This window comes from Phaenicophaeus curvirostris, chromosome 2, assembly GCF_032191515.1.
Source record: "Phaenicophaeus curvirostris isolate KB17595 chromosome 2, BPBGC_Pcur_1.0, whole genome shotgun sequence".
Lineage (NCBI taxonomy): Eukaryota > Metazoa > Chordata > Aves > Cuculiformes > Cuculidae > Phaenicophaeus > Phaenicophaeus curvirostris.
In genome coordinates this window covers 105,927,210-105,947,696 of record NC_091393.1, presented here as the reverse complement: position 1 = coordinate 105,947,696, position 20,487 = coordinate 105,927,210, and the positions used below count along the sequence as shown (strand labels likewise).

The window sequence follows — 20,487 nt, the reverse complement described above, 5'->3', positions numbered from 1 at the left end:
AGCTGAGAATGGTGAGATAGCAGGTGCTGATGTACCAAGAGCAGTGGGAGAAAGATTACTGTGCTATAGATGCTGATGTGAGGCTGTAAGACTGGATCTGCACTACATGGGAGAGATGTAAACAAGTGAAAAAAATGAATAAGAAGAATTTTTGTACTAGTTTTTGCTGGCTAAGAAAGACTATAATCATCCATCTGTCCAGAAATGTTATTGAGGATTACAGTGGAGAAAAATAATAGGCAGAGATGTGCAGCAAGAACTGTGTTTGTTAGAATTTCTCTTGGGGCACGTGACCTACATAAATCTTGAAGAATGGAGAAACACCTTTCCGCTCCCCTCCCTGAATTTTGAGAAGCCAACACCCAAACTGTGCTGTGAAAAAGAGAAAGCTTGTAAAGCCTTCTCCTTTAATAGTGATACATTATGATGGCTTCTATTTAGGTAGAAATAAAAATGATGCAATCAATTGGACAGAAACTGAAGATACCCTCCCCTCCTCCATCTTGTTCTTTTTTTCTATTATATATGGAAAGTGGTTTTGTACGGGATTGCAACTGGTTTGTCCTTTTAACTATGGGACAGGATACTGTCCCTTTAAATAAAGGGGTGGAGGGTCCTTCAAAACAAGTACAAGCAACTGGTAAAAAGCCCCAAAGAGTTCAAGGAAGGCAAGCCCAAAAGCACATCAGATCTCCTGCAGTTAAATAGCCACCACCGGCCAATCTGCCTTGAGCCTGGCTGCAGGTGGGTCCCTAAGGAAACGGGATCCATGCAGCATATGAACATATGAATTTGATGCATTTGTGCCCACCTTCCCCAAAAGCTTCTGAATATGTGAACTGACTTCAACCAAATATAGCAACAGAGTTTCAATGACCTCAAGCTCCTACAAGTTTCATAAAAACAGGAGTCAAGATGAGGAGGACCAGACCCTACTAAGGTCCCTCCTTGAGGAAAAAGCTATGAACTGAATCCTATTTCTCATCAATCCAATCTTAAGCAACAGAAGACCAGCTTTGTTTGGGTTCACCGCTGATGGAAGTACTTGTACCAAATATGACTACCTACTAATTTCTCAGATCATAATCCTGCTAGCACGCATCATCACTACATACATTGCACTGCTAGAATTGCACACAATGCTCATGTAAGAACCACAGAAGAAACGTTTCTAACAATCTCAGCACCTGGCTATTAGCATATATCAAACGTTTACTGACTTGAAAAATTAAGCACAAGATTTTGGCAGTGAAGGTGATACCAACACAGATACCTGGAGGTGAGAAAGCCAACTGTAAGTCTGGAAAGCTAAAAGCAACTTTCATTCCTACCTGGTTCAGTGCAATTTCTGACGTATGGCTGCCCCCCATCCTCTGGGACCTCAGTTGTGTTCTCCTCGTTGGTTTGTAGTAGCTGTCTCCCACTCCATTTGTCATTACTTTCTACAGAATAGCTCAGGGCATCATAACCTAAAGGAAAAGAGTGGAAAAGACATGAGACTGCACAGGAAAGGCAACTCGTGATTCTGTTCCTTAATGCCCGAAGCAGCCAAAACATTTGCATTTCAAATCCAGCGTCCTTTGGGTTAGAAACAGTGTTGTCTGCTGAGTTTTGCGCATGCTTATACAACATTTAAGCCATTTCTGCTTAGGATTACAATCCAATTCACTGCTGAATGAGGCCTCAGGCACAAAAGTTAGGTAGGTTTCTCTGTGAATCAATAAAATGCTGTGCAAGTGTTAGGAAAGCTCTGCCCCAAAAGAGCGTGAGGTTCCTCAGGACTGCAAGGGCAGAGCTCAGCAGTTGGGAGAACACACCAGATGGGGGACCAAAGCATAGGAACAATTGCTATTTTCAAATCACTTTTTGTAATACAAGTCTGAGCAGTTATTTTCACCAAAGTGGTCAATGGGGACCCATTTCAATATCTTGTACCCAGCTCTAGTGACATCAGTGGAAAGGCCCCTGAACATATTCACTGCAGGCCAGGCAGCAGTTCTTCAATGCATTAGGGAGGACTCATTTATAAACATGAAATCTACAGCTTCCTTCAGGTTTTGCTCACAGAGCACAAAGCAACTGATGGAAATATCTTCATGAGAATACAGCTGTATTCATTCTCAAGATGGTTCTCATTAAGCCCAACTTCACTGTTATTCCCACCCAACACAATCCCACCAAAGCCAGAGCATGCCTCCCAGTCACGTCAGTAGCCTTCCCTACTTCCAATCATTAAGAAATAGCTATAAACATCAGGGGCATGTACTTCATGTAAAACTGGAGAAAAGGGTTAAACTGCAGCTCAGCAGGAGTCAACATTTTTAGAGCCAGGGTTCTGGGTCTACCATGCCTTGTCCTCTTAACAGGAAGAATGTGCACATTTATTGACTTCTCAGTTTTCTGAACGACATCCATATCACCTTTGCTCACCAGTTTCTTTGCCAGCAAGACCCAGACTTGACTGCAAAACAGCTGCACATTCTTAAAGAAAGTTTCAGCGCTACACTATTGCTGTTGAGACTACTAAGAAAATCCCCTAAACTACTCCTAGGCCATCAATCCAGTGCAACAAGAATCACCCTTGGGAAGGTAAGAAAATAGCAGAAAGTAATAAAATAAGGAGTCCTAAGTGATCTTTGACTCTAGCAAAAGGACAAAAGCACCCCTTTTCATCACCAGGACTTTGCCACCGATAATCACAAACACACAATGGTTTGGGTCAGAAGGGACTTTAAAGATCATCCAGTTCCAAGCCCCTGCCACGGTCAGGGACATCTTCCACTGGATTAGGCTACTCAAAGTATCATCCAATCTGGCCCTGAACACAAGGAACTGAAAAGTTAATATTAAGAAGCAAATGAAGGCAGTGATAGCTGGGCAAGAAACACATCAAGAAGTTGACTGACTGGGTACCCAAACCAGCTTGCTTGTAATAAATGTGAAGGCACATCATACCAATACCCTGGCTCCCATTAGCAGCACTGCATATCAAACTGCAATTGTTCTATAGCTGCTTCATGACCCAGGCTCATGGAATGGTGGTTTCAGGTACAAGTACGCAGCAAGTAACCCTACAAAAGGTAACACTTTGTCTCTACTTCTGACTCTCTCCTTGCTTTACTTCCTCACTTCTGTGTTGCCTTGGCGCTGCTAAATGAAATGTTATTTTAGAAGTGTCAACAAAAACAGCTGGCTCATTTGCATGAAATTCTTGGCACAATGCTGGCCAGCATTGGACATGTCATGTACACCTAATTAGCCGAAACCACATGCTCATGTGTCGGTTCCATGCATCCTCTTGAGTTTTAGATTCAAAGAAGGAAGACAAAAAAAACCTTATTATTTTCTCAAGCTGCTGAGGCATCCACTTCAAGCAAGAAGGCACACCAAATCACTGATCTTGCAACAGAGACCTTGAGTCCATCTGATAACAAACAGCATTTGATAGAGATTTGCACTCACATTCATCTTCTTTCCACCAAGCCGAACACAGGCTCTCACACAAGCCTTTGCTACTCAAGTTACTTCTCAAGAGCTTACCACTGATACTGTCCACGGCTTTTCTCCTGCATGCTCTTGTGTTACGGCAGGGCCTGGTAACAGGACCATAGGGACAAACATGTAATTGTCTGTCAAACATCTGGAGTGCGTTGAGGCCACCAGGAAGGTTTTACTCCACACAGTGGAACTCATAGCACCAGGGGAAAAAGTGTCCTGAGTCAGAAGGGACCCACAAGGATCAAGTCCAATGCTGGTCCCTGCACAGGACAACCCCAACACTCACACCACGCACCTCATGGCACTGTTCAAATGCTTCTTGAATATTGTTAGGCTTGGCATCATGACTACTTCCCTGGGGAGCTGTACCAGGGCTCCCTCCACCACTCTCTGTGTAAAGAGTCTTTTCCTAAGATCTAACTGATGCCCCCCACTCTGCCACATCTTCTTGCCATTCCCTCATGTCCTACTATTGGTCACTAGAGAAAAAGAGCTCAGGGCCTGCTCCTCCTCCTCCTCCACTTCTAAGGAAGCTGTAGAGCACAACGAGGTCTCCCCTCAGTCTCCTCCTCTCCAGGCTGAACTGACCAAGTGACTTGAGCCACTCCTCATAAGGCTTGCCCTCCAAACCCTTCACCAACTTTGTGGCCTTCTCTGGACACTCTCCAGTAGCTTTATGTCCTTTTTATACTGTGGTGCCCAAAGCCACATCTAGTACTCAAAGTGGGACTGCCCTAGTGCAGAGTACAGCAAGACAATCAACTCCCTCTATTGGCTGGCAACGTGTGTTTAATGCACCCTGGGACATGGCTGGCTCACAGTTGGGTCTGTGCAGATGCTAGAGCCTGCACTGCACCCAACACTTCAAAAACACCTTTAAATGGGAACGATTCCTAGTTTTGTCCAGCACTTTGGAGACAGATCACAAGCAAAGAGCAAAAGAGATTAAAACCTTGGGGAAACACCTCAGTGGGTGCATAAGTAAAAGGTTCTCTGCAGATCTTAACCCTTTCGTTAGGTGTTCTGACTGATCCCCTTGAGAGAAAGGTGCTCCACCTGAGACTTCTCCATCTTGCCTGGGCAGCCCCCAAGTCATGTTACCAGCAAGGAGGCAAAGCTTGGGAAGGGGCTGTCAGGAAATTTGCATCCCCAGATCAGCAGCAGTGACCAGATCAACCCTCCCAAAACACGCAGGAGTCCACCTCCATATATGTCTGCAGGAAGAACCACGTCTGCACACGCCGCATTAAGTACCCCTCTTTTCTAAGCAAAAAGTGTTTAACTTGGTAAACCAAATATCATTATTTGAAGCTTCAAGCATTTTGTAACTTCTACACTTTACAAACTCTAAAGAATGCTATTTGTTTAGTCTGTAAGCATGGGTAAGAGCTTAAACTGTGAGTTAAACATACACAAACATCACTGATAGATGTGAATTGTCTTTCTCAGAAGGAGCAGCACATGCAATACTGCAACATCAGGCACCTCCCATAATAATAAACACGCTCTGGTAATCTGAGCTCAGCAGTTTCAGTTCCATATGAAAACTGTTTTCACAGCAGAGAGGCTCTGCTCCAAGCAGTCGATCCTCCATCAATTCATGGAGGAAAGACACAAGGAAAAACCCACAAGGACTGCAACAGCCCTGAAGTTCCTGAAATCTCTTCTGCTCCCTCCCCGCCCACAATGCTTTTCTCTCTCAGCTTGCAAACTTTTCCAAGCGAGGGATATAGAAGAAGAAAGTCACCTGAGGTGACTTTGGAAGGGGAAAAGCTTAATTTGGCAATAGAAGTGTTTATAAAGGCTACATTCAGCATTCACACAAATCAGCGTAAATAGCAGCAGAACTGGTCCATAGCCGCTTGATGGGATGGCTGAGTTACACCAGAAAAAGCTGTCCTCCAGTACCCTCCAGGCTGAAATGGAGTCAGTTGTCCCACGGCAGGATTCTCAACCCACTGATACGAAAATCCTACCTTGGGTAGCACCACTCGAAAACCTACTTGGCTCAACAGAGCAATAGAAAACAGAAGTTACAGGTGAAAGGAGATGCTTTCTTCAAAGGTTTGGCCTTCTAATGATTTCCCTGTGCAAACAGGGATACATCAAGATTTTAACCTTGCTAACAAGGACATTTTATGACAATTAATTGGGGTCTACAATTCCTTCATGCTGGCACCAGCCTCCCCACAGCCTGGCCAGAGGCAGCTCAATGCTTGCCTTATGGGCACAGGTCCTATCAGCCCTTGCAGGAAACAACTCGGAAACCCAGATTTGCGTTTTTGCAGATTTAGTGAAAAAGGAATTGTCAGTCAGCTGCAGCTTAACCCTTGATGTGTGCCTATAAACCAGGGAACTTACCCATGCTGTTGGATGCAGAGGACACCACTGGTTTGGCCAGGCACCTATATCTCCCCACTCTGGGTGCTGGCACGAGGCAGAACCACCACCACTGAAAAGTGCGGCAGCACCCAGCACCAGGAATACCACCCTAGGCATAGCATCACACCATGACAGGGCTGCACGAACAACATGCTGCCAGCACCATGCCCAGAGAGCCAGACCCATTTTGCCTTCCACAGCCCCTTCCTGTCTGCACTGGCAAGGTCAACCCTCAGGCTGCCACAATGCCTGCAGCAGGAGCAGCAGCACCTCAGGCTCACTTGTGGGAAAGGAACAAGTATAGAATAACAGAATCATTTGGTTAGAAAAGACCTTTGAGACCGTTAAGTCCAACCGTACTTGTCCACTACTAAACCATATCTCCAAGAACCTCATCTACCCATTCTTTAAAAGAAGTGACTCCATAACTTCCCTGGGCAGCCTGTTCCAGCATCCGACAACCCTTTTGTTAAAGAAGATTTTCCTAATATCCAAACTAAACCTCCACTGATACAACTTGAGGCCATTTTGTCTCGTCCTATTTCTTGTCACTTGGGAGAAGAGACTAACATCCACCTTTGCCATAACCTCCTTTTGGCTGTTTGTAGAGAGCGATGACATCTCCCCTCAGCCTCCCCTACTCCAGGCTAAACAACTCTGGTTCCCTCAGCTGCTCCCCATTAAGACCTGTTCTCCAGCCCCTTCACCAGCTCTACTGCCCTTGCCTGGATGTGCTCCAGCCCCTCAATGTACTTCCTACAGAAAGGGGTCCAAAAGAGCGTATTCCGATCTCTAGATACTATACAATCGCATCCTCAGGAGAGTTTCAAAAAGGCAGAGGCAAAAATAAAACATTTTTTTAAGAATAAACCTTTTGCAACGTGTGCTTTTGGCTTTTCATTTCAGACTGCAGTCTTGCAATCCTTTATTCACCTGCTCTCAGGGAAATCTTGCACTGAGTCAAAGCTTCACATTGGCTGCCAAAGGCTGAGAGGCCTGAATCCTTATGTCACTAAACAAGGGTTCAACCCTTTGATTTCAATATATACTAAATGACAGGCAGCAAAATGCAGAACAGAAAGCTGATACACTGCAGAAGGGCTATGAGAACAACAAGGAATAAGCAAAACTACTTTCCAAGGAAAAGTAGGAAAGGTTATTAAAAAAAAAAGCTAACAGTTTTCTTTCTGAAAATGCAGTTATTCAGAATTGGATGATCATCAATGGGAAATATGCCAAAGCCACTTCTCTCATATTCTTAGAGCTAAAGACTACTGAACATCTTGCATTAGCTACATCATCATTTTGTTCAGGCTATAAATGAGACATTTTTCTTATTAATGTTATAGCTGCTGGCCTTATAATAAAATAATACTGCTACATCTTTAAAAACTTTGCTACAATAAAGAGTTTTTCCAAAGTCCCGTACCATAGCATATTTCAAAGTGTGTAAATCATTTTTTTAAGCACTGAAAGTCACCACAAGGTATTTTCCACAACTCCAATTACCCACTACCAGTTTTACATTACAGATGCAGAACCCAGGTTCTGGAGAGCTTCCTCCCAAAGATATTCCCAGGGACAACAGTATATGACTAATTTTTCCCTGTCTTTGCATCTGCACTGCATTTCATAAGACAAATAGGACATCACAGACAGTGCATTTCCATTGGCCATGTCTCTTTAAATAATACAGGGACCATATTAGTGCATGTTTGCTGGGAGCTCCCGTCCCTGACAAGCCGAGGTGGCAGGCAGTTTGGTGAGAACAGGCTCTTTAGCAAGATTGCTGATCCGTTCTACTTATGATCATGAAAACGAAACAGAGTGGAAAGAAGAACTGATCAAATTGCTCAGAACTTCTGCAAACGCTCTGTGTGTGACCCAGATATCCATGTGGGAACTCAAGAGCTCCTTACAGGATTCCAGACAACGTAGACATAAAGCACTGCAGAAACCCAGCTAAACACATCCTGATCTTCACTTTCAGCACAAAGAATGGTACTTTATAATCATGGAGATCTTTTCCAACTTTAATGACTCTAAGGTTACCCAGTCTGACTGTCAGCCCAACCATGTCCTGAAGTGCCATTTCTACACATTTTTTTTAATCCCTCCAGCAATGGAGACTCCACCAGTTTCCTGGGCAGCCTGTTCCAATGCTTTACCACTCTTTCAGTAAAGACATTTTTCCTAATATCCAATTGAAACCTCCCCCGGGACAACCTGAGGCCATTTCCTCTCATCCTATCACTTGTTACTTGGGGGAAGAGACCAGTATCCACCTCACTACAAGCTCCATTCAGGCAGCTGTAAAAAGTGATGAGGTCTCTCTGCTCAGCCTCCTCTTCTCCACATTAAACAACCTCAGTTCCCTCAGCTAATCTCCATAAGACTTGTTCTCGAGACCCTTTTGCAGCTCCACTGCCCTTCTCTGGACACACTCCAGCACCTCAGTTTCCTTCTTGTACTGAGGGGCCCAAAACTGAACACAGGATTCAACACACAGTCTCCCCAGCACTGTCCAAGCGCACAACTAGCATACAGAGTGAGCTCATGCTAAACGTGAGGCATTTAGTGTATGACACCACAGGACAGTTTTATTAGCATGTTTCTCTCTAAGCTGCTGTTAAAAACCAAACAATCCTACCCACCCCATCCTCCTCACTGAGATCAGAAGGTCACATCATGACCCTGGCCATGATGTAAACACATCATTTCATTCAAACCTCCAAAAACCTCCGCTACCCCATAATGAGTCAAAAATGACAAAAGAAAAAAAAAAAAACTGAAGAGGGAGATGAGCAGATAAACTGGGGTCTTGAGGTTTGCTAAGGAAAAGTTGTGGAGAGCTGGATCAGGCTGGTGTACAGCAGTAACTTGGCTCAAGTGTATGGCAGCCCTTCTCATCTAAGACATGGCTGAGCCAGTGGACAAGACAACTTTAGATGCATAGGAGAGGATTAAAAAACACCCAGGCACGACGTTCAGCTGGGGGAAACTGGGAAAACTCCCTGAAATTTTGTTCAGAGACCGATTTACAGCAGCTGAGGATTTGGTCTGATAATGCTGAAGCACAATGAAGATCAAGGGTGCTCACAAGCAGCAAACTGGAGCAGGGAAGAGCCGACAGGCCAGAGGCTGGCCCAGCCAAAGGGATGGATCTGTCACCACAGCCTTTCACAAGCACAGTGCATTGCTGCTAACAGCTTTGCAGAGCTGGCAGGTATCCCCATCTCTCTCTGACAATAAACTACTTTCTATGCAAACTGCTAGATGCTGCTGGCCAAATCCAAAACCAGCACAGCTCTTCTGAAATCTGCCTGCCTGCCCCACCTCCTCTCATCTGTTCCTTTTATCTATTGTTTTAATGGTGGTGGTTGCAGGTTTTTGAGGGTTGGTTTCATCCCCCCCCTTCCAACTAGCTGAATTATCTCCCTCTCTCTGATATCTTCTCACAGTGAACACAACAGGGAAGTATTTCTGGGGAAGAAAAAAGCTGGAACAACCAAGCACAAGCTTCCACGTTAAGCTAGCAGCAGAGGTGGGGAGCAGTGGCGTGGTTACCTGAAGACAGAACAGAGCAAGACGCAGCTAAATTAACTGGGGCATCGCTTCAGAGCTGCCCTTCCATGTCTCTGTCCTGCCAACTCCCAGACTTGCAGATAAGTGTCCAGTCAGCCTCCGTACACAGGTTTCTCCTAGCACAATCCTATCTGCCACAGATTGCCCCAGGGTAATTTGAGCTCAGGATTGTGCAAGCATTTAATAAATGGATTACCTTTTTTTCAGGCTGATTTGGGAGATGCCTTTCTTCCAAAATCAGCAGTGGCAAGGATCATAAATACAGCATCTTTGCAGGGGGAGGAAAATCAAACAAACCAGAAACTCTGTGTATGGCTTTGAAGAGCAGCCTAATCCTTACATCTGATTTCAAAGCTGTATTTCCATACACACTGACCAAGACAGGAAGGTGCAGAAGGGCTGGGGAGCCACACTGGCAATCCACCACCATTGTCAATACTCGTACAATATGAATATGGCACAGAGGCCAGGGCCAAGTTACAGGTATTTGGCAAACAGTAGAAGGGCCCTGTACCAATGGTCTACAAACATAACTAGATAGCAGCACAGAAGATGCAGGTGCAGATCAGAGGAGCAGGTTGCTTGAAGATGACCACAGGCAGGCTAACAAGCAGCACTGCAGGAGGAGCAGCAGAACCAAGTACTGGCAGCTCTCAACACACAGCTTCTGCCTCTGCATGCTGTCCAGTCCTGAGATCCACCATCACGAAAAACACATCAGCTAAGGAAGAGACCCTGCAGCTCTGCAAACAGTAATGAGAGGGCTGATCTGAAGGTCCTCAAGCAATCAGGGACTACAAAAGTATTTTAATAATGAACACAATTCATAAGAGCACCAGGACATCTGCCAGGTGAGACCTCTCCACACCACTTTTGCAAATCCCCACAAAAAAAGTCTGGTGGCCTTCGCAGATGAAGAGTTGTGGGATTTCTCCTACCACAGCTCTTTTAATTAATTTATCAAGACTCAGTCCCCAGCCAACAGCCGTTAAGCTCATGCATACCCTTGTGACTATATTCACCCTAGACACTCCACACCTTCTCCAGGAGAAGGACTCTGCAGCCTAACCAGTAGTTCTCACCCTGTTGCCCAGTTGGTACTGGTGCACAGCAGAGCTCCCATACCTTCACAGCTGAGCTGCTTCATCCTCTCAAACACCTCCCCACTGTCTGCTTTTCCACAAGCTCCTCTGTACAAACTCTCACCCACCAGCAACACCCCTCTGCCATCCCTGAGCCTTCTTCCACTTCCAAGGAAACCGTATAAAGAACAGAAGAAAATAAACAATTTTGGACAAATGAAGCACTTCTGATTTTTCAGTTTTATCAATACACAGTGACTCAAGGGCCAAACCCAAACAAACAAAAAACACAAACAAAACAACCAAAGCAGAAAATCCCCATAACAAGAGTCGTACTGCTGCCACATAACCCCACAAGCAGAAGATGCAGCAAGGACAGAGGAGAGGCAGATTCAACCCCTCCACAGGTAACATGGGGCAGGAAAACTGCTGCAGTCCTCCCCACTGCCCAAGTCAATCTCCACCCATCAGGGAAGATTTCCCCATGGAAGTTGCTCCTCTAGGAGAGGTCATTAAGTTTAAACAAGAAAACAGACCAGTGCCCAGCTGTCTTCCACTCAGGCAAAGCATCCATCACTCCCCAGTGAAGCTGCTCCACAGGTTTCTCTGCCCTCATTATTTGCTGGGGTAGGGCTGAGGAGATCCAGGGGAGATACCACCACCCTACCTTCCTGCTAACAGGCAAGGCAGCAACACCTGAATCTAAGCTCATGCATAGCCAAAAAGGGGCAGAAACAAGGCCTAAATTTGCACCACACTCCTCTGCCCCAGTACCTTTCTCTCCCATTTATTACAATTCTTCTGTATGACCACCAGCAGAAAAAAAAAGCAGCCCCCACAAAACCCTCAGACACGATTACGTCCCACATGCCTCTTGTTCTGTTCTACAGAAGTAAATGTAACCTTGATTAAAGATCCAGCCTAGTCTTAGAGGAGGATCACAGTCCTGGAGGAATGAACTACAAGCTCTCCTGTTCACCAGTAGTAATCACACAGAGTCTTTACTCAAAACAACCCTCCTCTTTGGAAGTTTGAAGACCCTTTCAGAGACATCAGAGAGGCTGCCTTTCTCAGCCCAGAAACCTGTCCCAACCTCAAACATCCCACATGGTTATCACAAAATACTACCTCTGTACTCCTCTTCCCTTCTCTGCACTCTCAGACGCACAAGGCAAAAGACCCATCTGCCCTGCACCCACCATCAGTGCCTCTGGTCCTCCTCACCAAGCGAGGCTCCCACATACCTCCAAGCTGAGGCTCACCAGCCCTCCCAAGCAAAGAACCCAAGAGCCCACTGAGGGCCCCAAGAAGCTTCTGCCCCTCCCAGACCTCACAGGCACTCATGAGCAACAGCTGGGAGCAGTGTTCCAAATGCACCGCAGCTGCCAGCTGGGAAGGCAGAGCACACTCTGAAGGTCAAATGACAGCTCTATAGCACAATGTGAAGTAAAAACATGACTTCAGGCTTATTTTAACTCTGAAAAGATACCTGCCATCTGAAAGTGAAATATCCACACGCATTTTGCTTGAGTCTTCCTCTGCTCCCACCCTGAAGGCAAAGAAAACTTTAAGATCAGGCAGCATCCAGCATGAGAGCATCCAGCTGGCACCTATGGGTGCTGTACTCCATGCATCCCTGCTGGTGCATGGTGGGCAGCATCTCCAGTTCTGATGTTACCTGCAGTGCTTTATGCAGCAAAGCTCAGGTGATTGTGAAGTGTCTTTGCAAGAGATGAAGTCTTCTACTGCTTACTGCGGTATTCAAAAAGAAATAACCATCAGAACTCCCCTCTGGGTCTAGGCAAAGCAAAGTTAAACCACACACAAGCTGGAGTCTGCAGCCAGAGCATGAAGCAATGATGGACAAGACTGAAGTTTAATTCCCACCCTGCCACAAACGTGCTGTGATCTTAAGCAAATGCTCGCTGTCTCTGTCACCTATGTCACCCTCCATTTGCTTCAGCTCTGCACAAGACCTGTTTCTCCCTACATATTTGTATGATTATTAGCAGGAGGAAGATGCAATAACTAAACACGCCACAGCACACACACTATGGATTAGGAAGGCATTGACATAATCGGTAGAATGAACTGAAATCTAGATGCTGTGTGATGCCAAATAAGAATTTTTCTGTTAAAGGACTCTGGTGTTCTTTCATCCTTACCAGTTAAATGGCAATAAACTCGTCTCCTTCTTCCCCCTAGGAAGCAGCACCCCTTGCCACTGCTGCCGAAGTGGTGAGGACCTAGGCTCACTGCCTCAGAGGTGAAAGAGTGACGCACTGGCAGCCCATTAGCTCCCATATAAGCCCTATAGCCCTGGCATGCTAATCACGCTCCCCAGTTCTAAAGGTGTTGGCATACCAGCAGCTGGGGTAGTCACTGAGAGGATGCTTTAACTTTGAGCACACTTCTTTTTTGCCTGCTTCAAAAATTCAGAAGTCTCCCCAAAACTGATTTTAAGTAGCTATTTATACAGACTGCATGTGTTCCCAGTTTACCTCTTTTCACTTCCCTCAAAGTAACAGACGAAGCCAAAAGCAATGGCATTTTTTCCTCAAGGAAAGCAGAGAAGAAATTAGCTGAAAAAGTCTCTTTCATTAACAAAGAAGGTGTGGAAGGAGATTGTTTTTACCTCTAAATGTATAAGCTCTGTGACATTTTACATTCTTATAGAATAGGCATTTGGGTACAGAGTTTTAATTACAAATAAACAGGATGGTTCTTTCAAAAACTTAACCACTAGAAAGCTATTTCTTTCTAGGTTTACTAGTTCTCAAGGTCAGTAAAACACCTCTGCCTCAGACCAACCATAAAGTATAACTCATCTTCTATGTAGTGCACAGGCTCCATGAGAACCTGTGAATTTCTGCACGCACTTCACCACCCAGAACAGTGCCAGTTTTAGGCTTAGTTAACTGAAGATAAAATTTCCTGTTAACTGTCTTGCACCAAAAATTGTCACTGGATATGTGATAGGCTTCCTTGACTGTTTATTACCAGTTTGTGCAGAAATTTGTTTATTATTCATATCAGCTCGACTATTAAATTGTCCATTCCCCTCTTGCTTTACATATAAGTGCATGAGGGATAGTTTAGCACCTGGTGAAAAAATCACTTTTTAAATCTCCCTATCATGACTCCTGTTATTCAGCTCCTCTCTAAACTAAACAGTGTTTTTCTTCTTATGATAACCCTTTCATGAAAATTATTAGAGGTGCTTTTTTACCTTGGACACTCCTCTGCGATCCTGCTTAAACCACACGTGACGCTCAAGGTGACAGTTTCTCATTCCTCTATACAACAGCACTCATTATTTTTAGCCTGAATCTCTCCTTTCATTTCTCAGGGGTATCTTAACTCTTCCACTGGCACTCTCATTTCATTAACATTTCACCTGTTACAAATGGAAGGTCTGGACACTGTTGATATTATCTCTGCTGCTTGGCAGCTGCTGACTGCCAGGCATGATTTCCACTGCTCCCTGGTACAGTACATCTTTCCTGACAGAGCTTCTGCCTGTTTCTTCTGCCCTGTGACATTCCAAAAATGCGAGAATTTCCTAACGCTGGCCAGCAAACTCTACTTTTGCCTCCCGCTGCTTCTGTGGCTATCGTAGAGGTGAATTTCAGGGGTAGATGAAGCAGTATCTTTGCATTACCCTATTGTAGATACCAGCACTTCTTCTTCCCTTAATAAAAGAGAGTAAGTTTGCAGAGGCATAAAAGATGAGCAACAAATCTTCCCACCCTAATATGTCCTCAGGACAGTGTCTCTCCCTGATCCAAATTCCTTCCCAAGCATCCCATCTCAGCCACAGTCCTTGCCCCACTCCCTGCAAGGGACACTAGGCAATCCCAGAATGTATTCGGACTCCTTGCTCTTTCATTGAATCACAGAATGGTTTGGGTTGGAATGGACCTTGAAGCTCATCCAGATCCAACCCACCTGCCATAGGCAGGGACACCTTCCACTGGATCAAGTTGCTCGAAGTCCCATCCAACCCAGCCTTCACCTCCAGGGATGGGGCATCCACAACTTCTCTGGGGAACCTGGGCCAGTGTCTCACCACAATTACAGCCACAAATTTCTTCCTAGTATCTCATTTAAATCTTCCCTCTTTGAGATTCAAACCATTCCCCCTCATCCTATCCCTGCACTCCCTGATAAAGAGCCCATCTCCAGCTTTCCAGCAAGTCCCCTTTAAGTACCGGAAGGCTGCTCTAAGGTCTCCCTGGAGACTTCTCCACACTGAACAAGCCCAACTCTCTCAGCCTGTCCTTGTATGGGAGGCGCTCCAGCCCTTGGATCATCTTTGTGGCCTCCTCTGGACTCACTCTAACAGCTCCACATCCTTCCTGTGCTGAGGAATCCAGAACTGAACACAGGACTCCAGGTGAGGCGTCACGAGAGCAGAGTAGAGGGGCAGAATCCCCTCTGACCGGCTGGTCACATTTCTTTGGAGGCAGCCCAGGACAGTTGGCTTTCTGTGCTGCAAGTGCATTTTTCTAGCTCATGTTGAACTTCTCATCTACCAGCACCCTCAAGTCCTTCTCTCCAGGGCTACTCTACTGTTTCTGCTTTTCACTAAAACTCTCTCTCTCCTTCCTCCTCGTGCCAGCAGCCTCCTCAATTCCACTTACCAGCCTCCCTGCTCCTGGTAATCCAAAAGTCCTCTTCTAAATTTCCTTAGGCCACTTGTCCAAAACACAGGCTTTGGATAGAGCAATGAAGCAACAGAAAAGGTCCCTCTGACTTCAAAGCAGAAGCAAAGAAACAAAGGGCAAGAATCACAGCAATAAGAGTGTGTTATAGGTGTTGCACAAGTCACCCAGGTTATTCATGGCTACCGTATCAAACTTGCAGATCAGCACTTTCTTCCTTCATGGTTGACAGCAAGGAAAAAAATTAGCAACAATGAATTAAAAATAACCTAACATTCATTTTTCATCAGTAACAGTGCTACCTTTTATACAGTTCCAAGATCCTGTGGCTGCCTGAACCTGGAAATCAAGGCTTCACAAGGCTGAAACACCACTAATTGAGATCCTCACTGTTGTCAAACAGATCCCTGTTCCTTGGAGGATTTGGGGAATGTGTTGCAGTAGGAGCATAATTCTCTGCAATCTACCTGTTAAAAAGCAGTGAAAAATGAGTTGCATTCCAAACCCATATGATGGGGTAAAATACTTAGGTTTTTATTTAGTTTTTGTTTGTTTGTTTCTTTAGGAGTGCTCCTTCCCCTACATTTATGTCTTTCTCTCCTAACTCAGAGATGACGTGGTGGGAGGAAAGACGGTTTTGGGTCAGACAAAACGTTTTAGTCAATCTGGAATAAAGTATTTTATTTTGGTTTGTCCTCTTTTACACTTTTAGCTAAATATAATTCTGCAGAAATAAATTTAGTCTGAAAATATTATAAAGACATACCGGGACATCACAGCTTTTCCCTCTGCTCCCCCAAAAAAGAAAAAAAAACTGTGACTTCTCCCCAGTTAAATTCTAAAATATATTAAAAGTGTCACCCTTGTAGCTTTGCCTGCACAATCAGCATTAAATTTACCCTGCAAGCCTTTGCATTTGCTTCCTCCACCTGATGATCAGTGCGACCAGTGGCACGCCAAGGCTGGAAGGGAAACCCAAAAAAGACCAGCCTGCATCTGCTGGCGAACCTGAATCCAAAATCGGTGTTTCCTGAGAAGGTACCAGAGGGCAGCAGCCTCTGCACAGTCCACAGCCAAATGCACCTGAGTCCCAGCCCGCATGGCCAGTGCCGCGGGCAGCGCGGATCTCCAGGCTATGTTGACAACCTCCCTGCGGAGAGGGACGTGGAGGCAGTGGCTGGGCTACCCTGCACCCCAGAAAGACATGCCCTTTCTCAGCTGTGAACAAGGAACAAGGAGCTATTTTGGCAATTGTCCCTACCTGAACAGACAATAAATGGCTCAGGATACCAGTCCTAAGGGTGTAAAGCCACCCATGGCATGACAAGGTCAATTCCTCAGATGAGGAAAGGCAGAATCTGTGCAGAATCAGCTCCTACACATACTTCCCCCACCAGCCAGGCTCACAGTTGCTTCCTCAGCCTCTGCACCACAGCGGCAAGGCTGGAGAAGCTGGAAGCCTGGAGCTTGGCTATCCCGAAAGGACACAGCCCTTGTGCTGCCTCAGCTCACTGGGGCTCAGAGAAGGAACAAACAGCCAGAAATGGAGCACATCAGAGAAACACGAAGAGCAGGCGAGAAGCCTATTCCCCTGGTGAACATGACCCTCCCACGGATGATGGATGGAACATGCCTGCTGTGTCCCTCTAGTGAGCTGAGCACTGCAAGCACTAAAAATAAGCCACCCCTCTCAGTAAAGAATAAAAAGGAAAAAAAGGAAGACTGTCATAAGCCCTGGCTCCTAGTCTGGCTCCTAAATACCAGAATGCTCTGATGATAGGGGATCCATCACAAAAGAGCAGAAAGGGTTTTTTTTCCATGCTTTTCTCCACAAAAGATAAAGAAAAAATAGATCTTGAAAAAAATAAACAAGCAAGACTGAAAAGGGAGCTTTTGTGTCCAATTCCAATACAAACATGTTTTTCAAGTTAAAAAGACTACTTCTCCCTTCCCTTTGCCTTACAACACTTCTCCTCTTGTGTTTCCCTGCAAAGACACTACATAAATCTGTAACTGTTACTGGTTTAATCATTATTATTTACTGCTTCCATAGTGCTGGAAACATGCTAGGTTTGCAACACAGAGACAAGATCTCAGCCCCAGAGAATACACAGGCTCTGATATTTAACTCAGAAATGATACTGAATCTGGATTTCCACTCCTTACATGCTACGAAAATTCAGGAGAACTCACTGATACTCAGACAAGGAAATACAAAGAGGAAACACCACTGAGATACCTGGAGAGAGACACAGGAGGGCAGGTTGGACTTTTGCAGTTTTCACAACTCTCCCAATCCTTGCACTACGGCGTCTCATTTAACTACCTGCTACACTGGTGCAGGTAAAATTGCAGTGGAGCTGGAAGCATAGAACACTTTGGGTTGGAAGGGACCTTTACAGGTCATCCAGTCCAACCTCCCTGCAGGAACAGGGACATCTTTAACCAGATCAGTGCCTGCACTACCTCCCTGGGCAACCTGTACCAGTGTTTCAGCACCCTCATTGTAAAAAAATTCTTCTTTATATCCAGTCTAAATCTACCCGCCCTTTGTTTAACACCACTACCCCTCATCGTATCCCTGCACTCCCAGATAAAGAGCACCTCTCCACCTTTCCTGTAGCCCCTTTTCAGGGGCTAGCTAGAAGGCTGCTCTAAAGTCTCCCTGCAGCCTCCTCTTCTCCAGGCTGAACAACTCCAACCCTCTCAGTCTGTATATAACCCTGCAGTATAAAAATGGGGGATAAACTGTAATGAAATGAGAAATGAGCAGCTGGGGACACAGGTGTGAGATTAGGCCTTGCAGATGGGCAATAGTTCCCCGTTTGCTCTATCTGTTCAGAAAACCCACAAGACTCAGCGTATATCAGAGATAAGAGCACACTGAAGGGCAGCTGCTGGCCTTATCACTGATGCTGTGCCTTCTTCCCTGTGAAACCGATTTCCTTACACTAATGAATCTCTTTCATTCCCAGCGTGTGGGGCTAAAATTAAGGCCAGATAGGAAAAGCCGCAGAAAGAACCACAATGAGGAGCTGAAGAAAAGCTGTGTAGGCTTGCACCACACACACAGCAGTTTAGGTGTTTCAGGGTGCTTGTGCCCCTTCACTCAACTCTGCTCTCTGCCACTGGATAGCAAGTGGGTCTGGTGTAGGCTAACCACAGGCAAATAGGCTTCAAGAGCAGGAAAGAACATCACAGAATCATAGAATGGTCTGGGTTGGAAGAGATCATCCAGTTCCAACCCCCCTGCCATGGGCAGAGGCCCCTTCCACTGCATCAGGTTGCTCAAAGCTCCATCCAGCCTGGCCTCCAACACCTCCTCAGACGGAGCATCCACAACTTCTCTGGGCAACCTGTGACAGTGCCTCACCAACTTCAAAGGAAAAAAAAATCTTCCTAATATTTAATCTAAATACACCTTCTTTCAGCTTAAAACTGTTCACCCTTGTCCTATTTCTGCACTCCCTGGTCAAGAGACTCTCCCCAGCTTTCCTGTAGGCCTCCTGTAAGTACTGGAAAGCTGCTTTAAAGTCTCCCCAGAGCCTTTTCTTCTCTAGGCTAAACAAGTCCAACTTTCTCAGCCTGTCCTACTAAAGGAGGTGCTCCTGCGCTCAGATCATTGTGGCCTCCTGTGGACTCGCTCAACAGATCCTTCCTTTGCTAAGGACTCCAGAAATGAATGCAGTACTCCAGGTGAGGTCTTACAAAAGCAGAGTAGAGGGGAGAATCACCTCCCTGGTTCTTCTACAAAGTAGACAGAAGCACTTCCCATGCTGCTAGATCGGCAACTCCATCTTAAGAAAATGAGCACAGCACTAGTTCCAGTAAATTTTCCAGGTGCTACCAGCATCAACCCTCAACATTATCCCTTGCCACCAGTTCTCCAGCCAACAAACATTTCCCTGCGATTACCATGAACTGTGCCTACCAAGGGTCTCAGCTGCATGCAGGTTTCTGCCCTCATTCAGACTGATCCAAGTGTCACTAAAGCCAGGATGAAAATTACCTTAGTGACATAGAGTGTTTTCCCTATGGTACCCACTTAATTAAATATTGAAGGAGCTATTACCTTTCAGGGATGCCTGTGCACTGGCTGTGTCCATTATTTATAACATAATGTATTCATTATGCATTTTATTCCATGCTACTATCCGCTGATCTCATAACAGGCCCTTAAAAACATTTTTAAGCAATTAATCTTACCTTAATTACAGACAAATAAATACAGAAGCCCCAGGATATCTCTTTTTTATATTTATTTGAAGCAAGTAAACATATCTAGAAATACATCTGGTAATCAGGAAAGACAGGGACAAAGGCATGGGAATTGCAGAACTGGAGACAGGCACATTTGCATCAGCCACAGTAAAATTGCCAACTTTGTCTGTAATGTTTAGAAAACATTAAGATATGTCCTGCTGCAGCTTCCATCCCACCACAGGTTCTTCTTCTAAAGAAAAATTGACCACAAGACACTGCCCCCTCTGTTCTCTTTAACAATGACTTTACAAGCCAAGGCTTATCACTCCAAAATACCTTGTTTTTTCCTGCCTCCTCCCACTGTCCTCTTAACCTCAAACTGCAGGCACAGCCATTCTCTCAGTCAACAGGTGTCACCACTGAGCCATCTCAGGTAGTCCCTTGTCCTTTCCTCTTCCAGCTGAAAGCTAGCCCTTCATTCCTGCAGACAAATCTGGCTGTAAAGCCCAAACTCATCTTAGCACATGGATGCCAGCTCCCCACTGCCCCTGGGGAGGATATAGGCACTGTAACAGCCATTTAACGTGGCAGGGAAAACACAGCTAGCTTGTTTGAGTCTGTGTTGTACCATTAGGGTCACTTTTCACAGTCCAAGATGAAGAAATCGGCTGTGGGACTCCCTCCATCAAAGCCTGCATCTTAATGAAGTCCTCCTATTCTGCCTCCCACATCCACACCAACATGATGGCTATTGGAAAAACTCTTCAAGGGTTGGGAAAATAAAGGGAAAAAGGGGGGGGGGGTTGTAAAGAAAAAAAAGAATCTCTACACACAAAAAGGAAGCACCTCGTCGATTCCCACATGTTAGATCATGTGGGAAACTCTCCGTAAATGTGGAAACACTAGTTTCAGCTCTTTCCTGAGAAGCCCCAGTAACGTACAGGGAAAAAAATACAGTCATCATTAATACTCATCTTTTGTGCAACTTCATTGGCTTACCAGAACTAACTCCTGTGTTTGGCAACCATACGGAGAAATCTCATACTTATGAGGAGTTTGCCTTCTGGTCAAAC

The 20,487-nt window shown here is 45.4% G+C and overlaps 1 protein-coding gene across 3 annotated transcripts in view; it reads right to left on the bottom strand.

The window, feature by feature from the left end:
* SLC24A3 (solute carrier family 24 member 3) overlaps nt 1-20,487 on the bottom strand; it is a 209,137-nt gene that overhangs the window by 175,175 nt on the left and 13,475 nt on the right. For all 3 annotated transcript variants that reach the window (XM_069850350.1, XM_069850348.1, XM_069850349.1), the window contains exon 2: nt 1,332-1,469. In XM_069850350.1, coding sequence (XP_069706451.1) covers nt 1,332-1,469 — 138 coding nt within the window. The remainder of the gene's footprint in view (nt 1-1,331; nt 1,470-20,487) is intronic.